Source organism: Haliotis rufescens, unplaced genomic scaffold (genome assembly GCF_023055435.1).
Source record: "Haliotis rufescens isolate VD_foot unplaced genomic scaffold, xgHalRufe1.0.p SCAF_7, whole genome shotgun sequence".
Lineage (NCBI taxonomy): Eukaryota > Metazoa > Mollusca > Gastropoda > Lepetellida > Haliotidae > Haliotis > Haliotis rufescens.
In genome coordinates, this window is record NW_025964361.1 from 24,114,261 (window position 1) to 24,128,293 (window position 14,033).

At 39.1% G+C, this 14,033-nt stretch overlaps 2 protein-coding genes across 10 annotated transcripts in view; one reads left to right on the forward strand and one right to left on the reverse strand.

Annotated features, from left to right (window-relative positions):
- LOC124137467 (copper-transporting ATPase 1-like) overlaps nt 1–14,033 on the reverse strand; it is a 51,528-nt gene that overhangs the window by 22,959 nt on the left and 14,536 nt on the right. For 5 of the 7 annotated variants that reach the window (XM_046503774.2, XM_046503772.2, XM_046503775.2 and 2 more), the window contains one exon: nt 210–1,290. In XM_046503774.2, the coding sequence (XP_046359730.2) occupies nt 210–1,290 (1,081 nt within the window). Of the gene's footprint in view, nt 1–209; nt 1,291–4,506; nt 5,083–6,468; nt 6,485–14,033 lie in introns of those variants that run through there. The other 2 variants (XM_048387891.1, XM_046503776.2) reach the window with 2 other exon arrangements.
- The window catches only part of LOC124137469 (GDP-Man:Man(3)GlcNAc(2)-PP-Dol alpha-1,2-mannosyltransferase-like), a 28,043-nt gene continuing 21,495 nt past the window's right edge, over nt 7,486–14,033 (forward strand). For all 3 annotated transcript variants that reach the window (XM_046503779.2, XM_046503780.2, XM_046503781.2), the window contains exon 1: nt 7,486–7,701. Coding sequence is in view for 1 of the 3 variants with exons in the window: in XM_046503781.2 (XP_046359737.2) it covers nt 7,694–7,701 (8 nt within the window). In the remaining 2 variants the exon portion in view is untranslated. The remainder of the gene's footprint in view (nt 7,702–14,033) is intronic.

A 14,033-nucleotide genomic window follows, 5' to 3' on the forward strand; every position in this document is an offset into this window, starting at 1 on the left:
GTGACACTATTTCACCTTTTTTTGTAAATCTTTCATGACAACACAAATCTACTTGAAATATTTTGGTAATCTGGTAATTGTTTTTTTTTTCATTTTCTTTGATAAAAAGGCTCCTAACATGGCAAGTATTGAGTTTCCATGTATCAAATAGCAACTTTACAATCAATACACATACCATATCAGTCTTGTGAGCATTGTGTAAGACTAACCTGCTGCTGTTGCTTCAAAGCCCATATCTTCCACAGCAGCACACAGCATGCCTGGTGTCACTTTGTTCAAATAGTAAACAAACACCCCTTCCTGATTGGCCAAAGAAACCTTGACATTCTTAATCCCAGGATGCTCGGCCATCTTTCCTTCGATGGTCTTCACACACGAATTGCACGTCATACCTCGGATGTTGATCAGTACAGTTGCCAGTCCTTCGTCTGAAGATCCACGACTTTCAGCCACTGAAGCACCGAATCCCATGTCATCAATCATAGCTGCGATCTTTCCTGGATCTGTTACCGAAGGATCATATTGTACGACCCCGTTCTTGTTCTCCAGCGACACCTTTATACCTTTGATGCCCCTCTTGTTGGAAATGTTAGATTCAATGTTTTTCACACATGAGCCACACGTCATGCCGTCAATATCGATGACACATTCGGCTTCTCCAGACGTCTTCCTTGATGCAATGGCCTCGAACTCATCCACACTGGCTGGTGGGGGAAGAGAAGCTTCAAATCCCATTTCATCAATTTCATCGCGAAGCTTATCAGGGTTTGAACCCTTTGGGTCGTATATGATGAAGGCCTCTTTGTCTGCCAGTGACACTCGGATTTCAATGACTCCTGACTTCTTGCCGATGTGGGATTCAATATGGCGGACGCAAGACTGACATGTCATTCCCTCCACATGAATCCTTGTTGCCAGGTTTCGAGAGCTGCTGTGTCGCACTTTAGCCTCAAAGCCCATTTCATCAATCTCACTACTGATCTTAGAGGCATTCAGCTTCTGGGCATCAAATTCGACTTCTGCGCAATTTTTCTCCAGTGAGACAGAAATATGGTAGATCCCATCAAGTTTGCTGAGGTTGTTTTCGATTGTACGAACACATGACATGCAGGTCATCCCCACGATATCAATGACAGCTTCAGAAGAGTTGTGTCCCTTTGAATATGCTGACCCCTGAATGTCCTTGACCTTGGCCTCAAAGCCCATGATGTCTATCCTCTCTGCCAAGTATGGGGGGCTTGTCTCGGATGGCCTATACTTTATGGTAGCTTCCTTTTCTTCAAGGATTACCTGCAAAATAAAGTTTAAAAGACATCAAAGAAAATTCTAACAACATTTTGTTGCTAGCAGTCATGGTAAGCTTCATCAAATAAGCGTAAATACTTATTCGGGTAAATGTTCCCGATTGGCAATAAATTAATGAAATATATGTGATTGTAAAATGTAATTTTAAAAGGAGATCTTAAATGTTCAAAATAGTGGCTTGACCATTATTGTGTGGTCAGAGATATCTAAGGCCGGCTAGTAATCATTCAATTCTCCTAACCTGTCTGTTGACAACAACCTTTCCACATTATCTATATAGTTTCAAAATTCATCTGTGAGCATTAAATTCATCAAACACTATGACATCATTACTGGCAAGTCCACTCAGATCTGTCTTGTGACCTCCATCAGATATTCGGTATGGTAACGAAATGTGGGCAGGGTCAAATGTGACATGACAAACAAGTAATCAACATTATTGCCTATTAAACCCCTCCCACCTCACCTATTTAATGAAAATTATAATATGTAGTTTATTATTTCCAAATGGCACAATCCGATCCCTGCCCCATCCCCGAATGCTGGTGTGCATATCAATCAACCCTGGCTGACAGGTGAAGACAATAATCCCCCTCATCCCCACTATGTAGGTCATATGTTATCTGTCAACAACACACTGAGTTGAAAACAGCCACACAAGTATCGGGTCATGTTGCGGTCTCAACGACTACTTCACTATCTGTTTTTCCATGCATGTTTTCACAATGTTACTTGTCTAGGAATCCAAGCAGGAAGCCCTTCGCAGCCTTATTCAGAAAAAAAAAATTTTTTTGTTTGAAATACAAAAAAAATTCAAATAATATTTTTCCAAATTCAGAGGTTTTTTTGTGAGATATTAATTTTGCAGTTCATGTCAATATAGATAACTCCAGAGTGGGATTCATCACTAACAGCTGCTGCAGACTTGCTGTCAATTATCTGCCTCTGAGCCAACCTGGATAAATGCCTGTATTGATGTGAAATACTGTATAAAATGACTATTATGTCTTAACTGGAACAAACAATGTGACATTATTATCATAATATCTTAAATATTTAGTCCCCAGGGCAGACAACTTAGTCATTTTATCTGAATATTTCTGTGTTGCTTAGCAGGCAGAAATATACCTATAGAAAGAGTGATATACATATCTTTATGTGGACAGAATCAGACAATACCTCAGGCCAAACATGATCCTTAGGCCAATATATCCACATATACTTATGATGAATTGAATGATGATCTGAAATTGCATGTTGAAAAAGTTTACAGGTCTTAGACATCGTTGCGTCATGATTCACATATATGTCCCCCATTTATCATATACATCCCAGATGCTATTCAAAACACATCAGGACATACAGTATTAAACATTATGATTGAACACATTTAACTGTATCTTGTATATTTCTAAATGCAAGACATATGTAAAATAAAAAATTTCCCCTGCGGGATTCTTTGACCTTTCATACGCGCATTCTAATCGGTTTATCATATTTTCACACATAACATTCATCGACAGGGGACGAGTCTTTTTGCAGGTTACAGAAAGGGGCGAGGGTGACAATGGACTGGACCCCCGTGGCCCACACAGCGAGGAGAGAACAATTACAGGGTCCACATGTAATGAACCATCTAAGTGCTAAGAATGTTGTAACTCAGGACCTACTCCTTGAAACAGACTTGCAACACGCTTTGTGAATGTGGGCCCAGGAGACTTTTAACATATACCAGTTTTTTATAAAAGTTTCAACAACACATGTCTGAAGGTCAGTTGAAGGTTTAACATGATCGTGACGAACATAACAACATCCTGCACAGTTATGTGGACAAGGTATTGATTTACCATCCTATGCATAGGTCGGTGAGGCTACTTGTAACAAGATGGCATGGATGATATTGAACATAAATGCCTACAACATAATATTTATAGGAAAGTATGTAGAAAGCTTATGATACTGGATATCTTTGTATAAAATAATTTCTTAAAGAAATTGCTGGACAAAAATAACTTGGCTCAGAGCTAACCTTGTCAGAACAACAAAAACGTTTTACAGGCCCCTTAAAAATTGTTTGGTTACTTTCAGACTAAAAAAACTGTATGTCTTGAAGCGCAAACAGAAACAATATTTGGTCTTAGATACACTGTTTCACTAGTGTAGCGGATAGAGTGTTAGGTGTCAGTGGTTCAATTCCTGGCTGTGTCATAGAAAAGATCATAGATGCCAACTTCCCAAATTACAATTAGCATCTACGTAATGTGATTTCTGTTAGTCATTTCATTGGTAGGTCAAATATCATGGAAAGTAGTTCTGACATCACTTACAATGGGATGTCTTCAGATATTTGTGTCGTGGGAGCAAGCACTAAGATTCGATCTAAATGAGATTTCCAGGACTGCTGAACAAGGTCACTAGTGGTTTTCATGGTTATGAAGATATAATAAATATTTTTGTTTAAAATAAACCTTGATCACATTTGACATGCTTTCATCAGTCCAGTGATAGTCAGCCAGAAACAGAATGGCACATCACTACTGTACTGGTACTTGGCACCTTTACTATTCAAGTCATTGATTCACAGTTCAATTTCAATGGGTTTTTTAATCTGTTTCCATTAAAATATCAGGAAACTAATATTTCTTAATCATGAATTTAAACTGGTGTGTGTGATTATTGTTTAATGCCACAGTCTGCAATATTCCCGCTATATCATGTTGGCAAGTAAAGAATTATCCAAACCAGTGGTGGTTGGTTGGTTGGTTTGTTGTTTAATGCAGCACTCAGCAATATTCCAGCTATATGACAGCGGTCTGTAAATAATCAAGTCTGGACCAGACAATCCAGTGAGTGACATCATGAGCATCGGCCCATATGATGACATGCATCAACAAAGTCAGCGAACCTGACCACCCGATCCCGTTCGTCTCCTCTTACGACAAGCATAGTCACCTTTTACTTGCGGCAAGTATGGGTTGCTGAAGACCTATTCTATCCCGGATCTTCACGGGTCTAAACCAGTGGTGGATAGCATAAGCAACAACCTACATCATATGGCGGGTAGAACGACAAACATGGGAACTGAGAACCTCTTTTCATGTAGAATCTCCTTGTGAGACAAGCATGATGTACTGGGGATGTATTCTGTCCTAGAGTCCCTTACACAGATTGTTGAAAACAAGATATGAAAATATATCTCACCGGAATCCTCAGATATCCTTGTTGTCTGGACTTCTTCACGATAGGCATCGCTGCAGTAATATATATTCCTCCTGTATTTACAAGTATTTCCAAATGGTACTAATCTGTCAATCCTCCATCATGTGTTTCACCTCATAATGGATACAGCTATTGATCGTCTGCTGGATGAATGTTATTCCCTGATAAAAAGCATGACACAGATAAACTTACAGAGCACACTTATGCAAAGATGAAAACCACTTCACACTCCCACCTCAAGGAAACTGATGATCTCAGAAAGGAAACGAAAGTCTGATCCAACCCTATCTGTGGATGTCCCTGATCAGTGACTGCAACAATCCTGACAGGAAAACACGGGCCACAAAGGAAAGTTATAATAGACCGAATAACTAGACAGCACCTCGTGAATCCCTTCAAAGGGATATTCATGATATTCAAGGCAGACACTGGTTACATTAACATTTCGCGTGTTTACCTCCACTGTGGAAGAACTTAAGCTGTTTTACAATATTCAAATAACTCCATAAAAGTCAACTCTGTTGTCCTATAATATGAACTTGTCAACTATTCCCCAGCTAAGTCTGTCTGTCTACGGTGAAAACTAGGTCATGTAACCATGGTAACATACTTGAAATTGGTCCAGACATAAAACTGTTATCAAACATTTGCCCATATTATCCTCCTCAAATAACAATCTAAACCAACAACATGATTCAACAACAATCTGAACAAACAACAGTCTGATAAACAACTGAAGTTCAACACTAATCAGAACCAAGATCTACTATGCTCTGAACCATCAACAACAATCTGAAACATCAACAACAATCTGAACAAACAACAATCTGAAACATCAACAACAATCTGAACAAACAACAATCTGAAAGATCAACAACAATCTGAGCCAACAACTATCTGAACCATCAGCAACAATCTGAACCAACAACAATCTGAATAAACAACAATCTGAAACATCAACAACAATCTGAACCATAATCAACAATCTGAACCATCAACAATCTGAAACACCAACAACAATCTGAAACATCAACAACAATCTGAACTGAAACAATCTGAACCACAACAACAATCATAACCAACAACAATCTGTCAGAAGAAATAGGCAGCAATCGTTGTTAAGTATAGCCAAGGGAGTGGAGCAGGAGTAATAGATATCACTTAGCACAGTTCAGTTCACTACAAGCATATCTGTGACCTACAAGCAGGTGGTGACAACCAAACCACTGGCCTGACCTGACACCTACTTCAACAAACTGCTGGAACTGTACACCCCCACTATACCCCTGATGTAAAAGTTGTATGGAAGCAGATGATTATAGTTAGTATTATGACACTTTAACAACATCGCAACCAACCCAAACATCTTCACAGAGGACTGAAAAAGTAACATCCATCTCCATATGGTTAGTTATGACAGGAAACAAGTCCAACATAAAAAAAGCCATTCACTTACTTTGATGTTGAGAACTGACAAAAAGGCAAGAAAGACAATCAAATATGTACTGATCAACCTCCAAAAAATTTACTTAACTTAATGTCAAATCCACAAAGTGACAGATTGACATGCCTGGCTTCCATCAAGACTTCAAAGCGTTCAAAGTGTACGACACAAAAACACACATCCACACTTTGTGGCAGGTGCTTTGAACACTTAATAAAATGTACACATACAAAATGAGCACATCCAAATGCCGGTGTGATATTATCAATCAGAGTGTTCGATACAAAGCAACGGAAATTATGGCACCATATGTACGAGAGACTGTACTGATAGTATCCATTACCATACAATCTGACGTCAAATAGCTCTCCCTTGGAACACACAGAACCATCTCTGACAAAAGAATGCCAGCACAAAACTGTTTCAAGCAAATATATGGTCATCACAACCATGTGATGTGAAAGTATTGACACTACTGACGGAGATAAGAGGCCACTCACCCAAATGATATTTAGCCAACATGAAATACAGAAATTGTATTCCACATGATTGAGTGACAGTGAGTATTCACTGATCCAGTGAAGCAGAGATGTTGATTTCAAGTTTACATGTACATTTCCTTGTTGTTCGCGGCAGGGAGAGCTGTAGGTTGTCTACATGCTGATGGGCATATTACTCAATGTGGCTCTACAGGGTGGGGCTTGACATGCGACAATGATTTACCATGACCAGTCACTAATGTTTCAGTCTTCTGTCCCAATCTTTATTTATGTCTTATGTTTTAGTAGATTTTAGTAAATACATTGAAATATTAACAGAGTTTGCATGTTCAGTGACCATGGTGACTGTCCATTGTTGTTTGTTTGTTTTGTTGTTTAACACCACACTCAGCAATATTTCAGCTATATGACGGCAGTCTGTAAATAATCGAGTCTGAACCAGACAATCCAGTTAGTGACATCATGAGCATCAGTCCACGTAATTGGGATACAATGACATGCATCAACCAAGTCAGCGAGCCTGACCACCCCATCCTGTAGTTGCCCCTTATGACAAGCATAGTCACCTTTTACATCAAGCATGGGTTGCTGAAGACCTATTCTATCCCAGATCTTCAAGTAACAAGATTAAACATTTTTTTTAAATTCCACCAAAGCTCAGCTAATAAATAGTTGTAGCAGGATCACGAGGGCTACATGGGTTTTTATACGTCCCGTGTCTAAGGTCTTATACCACTAGCCAGAGGCTTTGAAGTGGAGTATAAGGGGTTTATTCTGCCTCTTGATTTGTCAAAGTCAGGTTTTATGTTATTATTAATTTCTCAATGTATTTTGACGTCAAACTTTAAAAAAGTTCTTCTAAAATCATTTATGAATATTAAGTGTCAAACATAATCTAAATAAACAATTGATTGTATTTTCTATTTCTGATATATCCCATGTTGTATCTATTGGACAAATAGGTAAAGAGCCTCATGAGTTAGCTTCTCTGCTCAAACAGTGAGCACAGCCCACCTCCTATAACAGCTCAAAGGTTAACTGGATATTCTGGAACATAACTGACAAGTCAGCAAAGCGAAGCTACTGGCGACACTATTTGTCCATATCATCTCTGCACAAACAAGCACACAGGTCTATAACATGTTTAGTGATCCCGTGAAAGACCTCCCTGTCACAGCTGATGCAATGAGAGTCACATGCTAGCTGAACAAGCAGACCGCTGGTCATGGCCAGGTAAGAACAGTACATAGTTAAGATGATAGTTTACAGGTGGGCATGAAATGTACATTTCTGATCTCAACTGCTGAGTCCAGAGTTCCAGATAAGCTGTGTACTTGTGTAAAATATGCTGAACCTAAAACAATTAACCAATTAATTTTGCATTTCTTGCATACAAATACCAGTGTTTGAAATTAAGGGGGCCTATAGGGGTCCTTGAGAATTTTTCCTCCAGTAGTTGATTTGCGGGCCCCCCTAAATCTTTCATATGTAACATTTAGGGTTATGACAGGGACCCCTTGACTATCATGCTTAATTCTGAACACTGCTTGATTTTCAAAGATATACCAACACTAACACAGTAAGGATAAGAATTAATGGATGAACAACCTCTTTATTACAATTAAGAGTGATGTTTCGGTGTAGATTCTAACACCGTTATCAAGCAAGTGATGATCTAGTGGGTTGATGGCAGTAGGTTTGTTTCTTGAGATTATTGAACTTGGCTATGTGAGTCTTTTTTGTGGTGGAGTCCAGGTAACAGTTGCTGGTGGTCTGGATCTTTCTGAGGGTGGTGAAGGTTTTGTATGTTAGGACTGATTGGAGGTAGTTTTGATCTTTAGTGATGGCATCCAGGGTGAGGGACTTGGTCTTGCGATGGTGGCTTATCCGTTCTACGACAAGGTGTTGCGTCGCTCTTAATTTTAATAAAGAGGTTGTTCATCCATAAATTCTTATCCTTACTTAGTACTCCAACTTCTAAATGCCTATCAAAGACGTAACACTTACACAGATAAAAAAAATCATGAAAATCAACAGTACAACCACATTCGGTGTAAGTGAATGAGTGAGTGAGTGAGTGAGTGAGTGAGTGAGTGAGTGAGTGAGTATGGGTTTACAGAGCTTTTCACAATATTCCAGCAATATCACGTTGGAGAACACCAGAAATGGGTTTAATTACCCAATGCAGCATTTCTAGCTTGTGTGTCTGTATGTCCTCACTATTTTGTTTTACAGATGGAATATGCAGGCATCACATATGTACATAGACTCTATTACAATGAATAATGGACAAAGCGCCACCTGAAACAACAGTGTATGCAGAATTATATTTAAAAATGGTTATTATAGATTTATAGCCTCGACCCAAGGGAGTAAATATGTAAAGAATACCCAGATGAATGATAACAAATGAGGAAATACTCAAAGGCTGAAAAATAACCTGGAGCCAAGAATGGATTATCTGCCATATGTTTGACAAGTGCTCAATATCAAGCATGAAAATAATGGATTACTTCACCATGTTCACAGTTATTAACTGCACATTTTAGATTGACAGTATCCATTTACCCAAAATTTAAGCTCTGAAGCCTGATCCTAGTAAAGTTTCTTCTGGTGTAATTACATCAGGTTACACTGTGCCCCGAGTGGTTTATTCTCCCTGCAGTATTCTCCCTCTAGGAATGACATCATGATAGAACAATGTATTATCATCACAAAAGGTTCCAACACAGAACTGAAAATGTCAGATTAGGATATAAAATGTACTGGGGCAGTGTGTAATGATCCCCATCTCATTTGTAGGTTCATGAGTGAGTGAGTGAGTTGTGTTTAACGCCGCTTTTAACAGTATTCCAGTTATATCACGGCGTGTCAGCTTAATGTGGGAGGAAAGCCCGAAGTGATGCAGGTCTCAGACGTTTACCACTTCAGTGAAACCCACGAGCACGGGTATGGTGCTGACAAACGTAGAAACATAATCGGGGCGAACCGGGATTTGAACCCACAATCATAGGTTTCTGGCATGCCAAGGGGACGCAACTCTGCACAGCAAATCGCGGCGCCTTAGACGACTGGGCCACCCGTGCCCCCGTAGGTTCATGATTAACAATTGAGACTTGTGGAGCAATGAGCCATATTTCATCATCACTGTGGTGCATTGCATCTTGATGTACAGATTGTCCTCTGCATTGGTACATCCTGACCCATTAACAATTAGCTTCACTGACAATTATTTACATAAATACAATGTAAATGTGCAAGGTTGTGTGTCATACTGATTTTACGAAACCTGTGTAAGAATTCATGTATTTCCCTCGCTTTCACTCCAAAATACTCTGGCACTTGTTTCATAAAAAAGGTATGACACACATGCTTGAACGATCACTTTGTATTTAACAAAGATCCAATGAGGGTATGTCATAAATCTCATCAACTGTATGAAGTTTAAATATTGTAGAGTGGGCTGACAAAGTAGATCTATATCTTCATACCTGACACAGTCAACAGTCATATCTACAGCATCTACACTGTCCTGTCACAACATGATGTTACGCAGACCTGATGTTTGACGAGATGAAATATTCTACTTCAGACACTTCTCAGTGTCAACATGACATGTACATCTCTCACATAACCAAGCCATCTGCGTCACTGCTGACGTGACAAATGCATTTCGCAATCTGTTAATGATATCCTGGTTTAGTATAACATGGAATGTTTATGCAAAAAATCTCAGTGAAAGGGATATCATCCTTTCACGTCAAGTCATAAACATGTCATAATATAAATTGCTCTGAACAATTCAAAATGTTTGTGTGACTACAAACAGTGCTTGGGAGACAAACACCAGTATTATGAACCCCATATAGTAAAGACTTCAGAAGCCAATACTCAATTTTCATAATAATATATAGTGTACTCGCTACCGTAGGTTCATCTTCCTGAGGCAAGGGAGTTAACTGAATGTAAACGTCCAGTTTCCACCCTTGACGAAGTAGGATGGAATTATGGCTTTACATTTTGGCTGGACTAACAAGTCCTTGCATAGTCCAATCAAAATCGTGTAACAAAATTAACGGTTCGTAAACTGACGTGAAGAGTTTGTTTGACTGCAGGATCTGACAAAGCATGTGTACCATCAACTGAGCTTCAACAGATATTTTCCAAATCTTTTCATGTTTTTAATCAAGGTGCTCCCGCGATTTGATGTACTATGCAAAGTTAAACCCTTCATATTACAATATTGATCTTGATTATCAATCAGATCATCTCCATTGGGCGATGCCATTTCATTTGAAGCAAATGCAAACGATACGAGTGGTGGAATCTGATTGGTCAATAGGAGGGACAGAGAAGGGACATAATTCGTAAGAGCCACTAATGGTGCGACGGTTGATCCTAGACAGTCAGATAATCTATCCAAACGAAACACACTAAACACCTTTAGACAACACGTTATTTTGTATCACAAATGGAAATGCTAATGTAGGTCTAGATATTTTTAGTCCTCTCAATATTCTCAGTGACGTGGGTCAGGGAGTCAAACTTCAACATGTCTAGATAAAAACTCCTCCACTGGCTTATCAAGTTTACAGATCCACTGACTGTGAAAAGAGGAAAACAATCAAATCTGAATGGATCTATTTTCTCAACCCAGCTGAATGTGAATGGTTGTGTTGAACCCACAAAAAGCCCATACACTACGATAAACTGAAGTAGGACGAAACAGGTTTTATGACAACATGTTCTGATAACTTTCTGATAAACCGAGAAATGAATTGAAACGTCTTTTCTTATTTATTTCCCCAATTACTAAGATAACACAAATCAAATCTGTGAACGAAGTAATGCTAACTGTCTGGTCTCAAGTATCCATTTTATAACACTACTTGTCATCTGACACCAACTGGGGCAGTACAGATACATGTACCACATTCACCATATTAAGCACCCCCTAACCAACCTCTACACCAATCTGCCCCTACTAAGACCAAAACATTACATGACTGTATAGAGATTGTATATTACCGATTTATTACAGAAAACAAAACCATGTAACATGTATAGAGGGTAGTATCTTGGCCAGTAACTATTACCGAAAACTGCTTGATCTCTGAAAAAAATATTTTACCTTCGTTGTCTAAGGTTTTAATAAGTCCCCCTCTATGTCAATTGTCTAAGAGCCTGGATGTTTATTATGGCAAATATGGTACATAGCCTGTGGGATAGCCCAGGCTGGTTTCCAAAGGTCTTGTTATCTCTCGGATGATGTATATACACAAACATGATATACCAAGCTCCAGATAAGCTGTGGATCTCCATAAAATGTACACAAAATAAATCATAATAACCTACATGTTGAGTTACATACAAAATCAGTGTTACAATCAGATTGGTGTCCTGTGGTGACTGCAGTTTGTTCTTGTAGTACTTGAATCTGGAGACCCCCTAAATCTTTACTTTTAACAAGGGCCATGACAAGGACCCCTTGACTTTCATGCTGAACTTCAACACTGAATACACATGTAAAGTTCTGAAATACAACATTATTCCAACACTGTGTGTAATTACCCAATGTAGACATTTCAGGCTTGCATACCTGTAAGTCTTCACAGATCGTAGTTCTTTACACACTGACCTAATGCATTACATACATACACTAATGCAGTGAATAATGCCAACAGCCCAATATCTAGCATATGCTTGTAAGTTAGACGTATGTATGGCTGAACAATTGTGAGCTGATGCCACACAACACACTTGGGGCAGCACATGAACAGGGGCAAATTCACAGTGACTTGAAACAGCATTTCTTTCTGACAACGGTACGAAATCAGTAACATCGTTCAACGCAATAATGCAAACCCAAGCCCCCACCCATTCTATTATCATCCAATCAAAAACCCAGCATGTGGAAGAGGCCAAATTATATTTAGGAAAATGGCCCCATAATATGCAAAACCATGTGCTTGGTTAGCTGTATTCCACATCCTGGCGCCATGACTGTAGGGACCTGGCACTTAGGCCTCTTTAAATTTACTTGCTTCATGGATTTGTCTTATCAGACGCTTTGGGTAGTGGTTGAAAAAAATACAAAATTATGTTTAAATTTTTCTTTTGCAACTGATGATATCACTTTGGTCTGCAAAGCATTTTGATGCAATTTCATTGTAGCGATACCTCCAAGGAGATATCACCTGAACTCATCCAAGGATATCTCCCATGGAAACCCTGCAGTTTGGGACGATAAGTTACACTACACATATACACATGACATCATAACAATGAGTGAATACATGTCCTGATGTAAGGACAATCAAGAAAATTGGAAAATGAAATGAATCCATGTAAAATCTGTAAATGTTGTTAATCACATCCATACATCAAGATTTAGCCCTGTACAGATGCCAGATGTCACACACAGATACAGGTGTCACACACAGATACAGGTGTCATACAGATACAGGTCAATGTACAAGTATGTCCAGAAGAGTTACCTCCCTTTGGTAAAGTCTTGCTTTTCATTCAGAAGTTGGGACAACATTTTATGGATAACAACTTCTTGAATGTTTGTGATGATGTTCCAGGGTTACTTCCATTAGGTGAATTTTGATTCATAATCCATTCATGGTCAAGAAAAGTTTCACATGTTCCCTTTGGGGGCTTTTATCATCAGATCATTGCCATGATTATTTGAGAAGGTCACTTGTAAATGGACCACTTATCTCCCTGTTTCATTAAATAATATGTATAAATAAAATAGGTTCAAACAGTCAGAACGAACATGTTGTCATGGTCTTATAACACTGACGATATGGCGCAGGAATAGATCACAATTCAGGCTTGTAAATGTTTCAGAGTTGTTCTTGCGGATACTAGCATGCCTTGATTACATGATATAATTTCATGGTGACATTCCATCTCCAACTGTTACAGTCTGACAATATGGACTGCAGTGGGTGTAAGGGGAGGGCTGGCAGTGGGTGCATCAGTGCATGATAACTGACAACTCTGTAATTCTCTTTATAAGAACAGGTCCTGTGGTACTTGTATTTGAATCCAGGGACCCCTCTATATGTATATTTTTAACATTTACATTAACAAGGACCCACTGACATTCCTGCTGTGAACACAGACAGGTATTAACACATTATGAATAGAATTATGATTCTGTCATATATTGCAGCCATTAGGGGTATTGGTGGTGAGATGATCTCTCCAAATGAAGGTCTTCAGCAACTATGCTTGTTGTAAGAGGTGACTAACAGGATTAGGTGGTCAGACATGCTAACTTGGTTGGAGTGAGTGAGTGAGTGAGTATGGTTTTACATCGCTTTTAGCAATATTCCAGCAATATCACAGCAAGGGACACCAGATATGGGCTTCACACATTGTACCCATGTACGGAATCGAACCCGGGTGCTCGGCATGTCGAGCGAATGCTTCAACCACTAGGCTACCCGACTGCCCGCACTTGGTTGGATGCTCATGATGTCAATCACTGGATCGTCTGGTCCAGACTCGATTATTTACAGACCGCCACCAAATAGCTGGAATATTGCTGA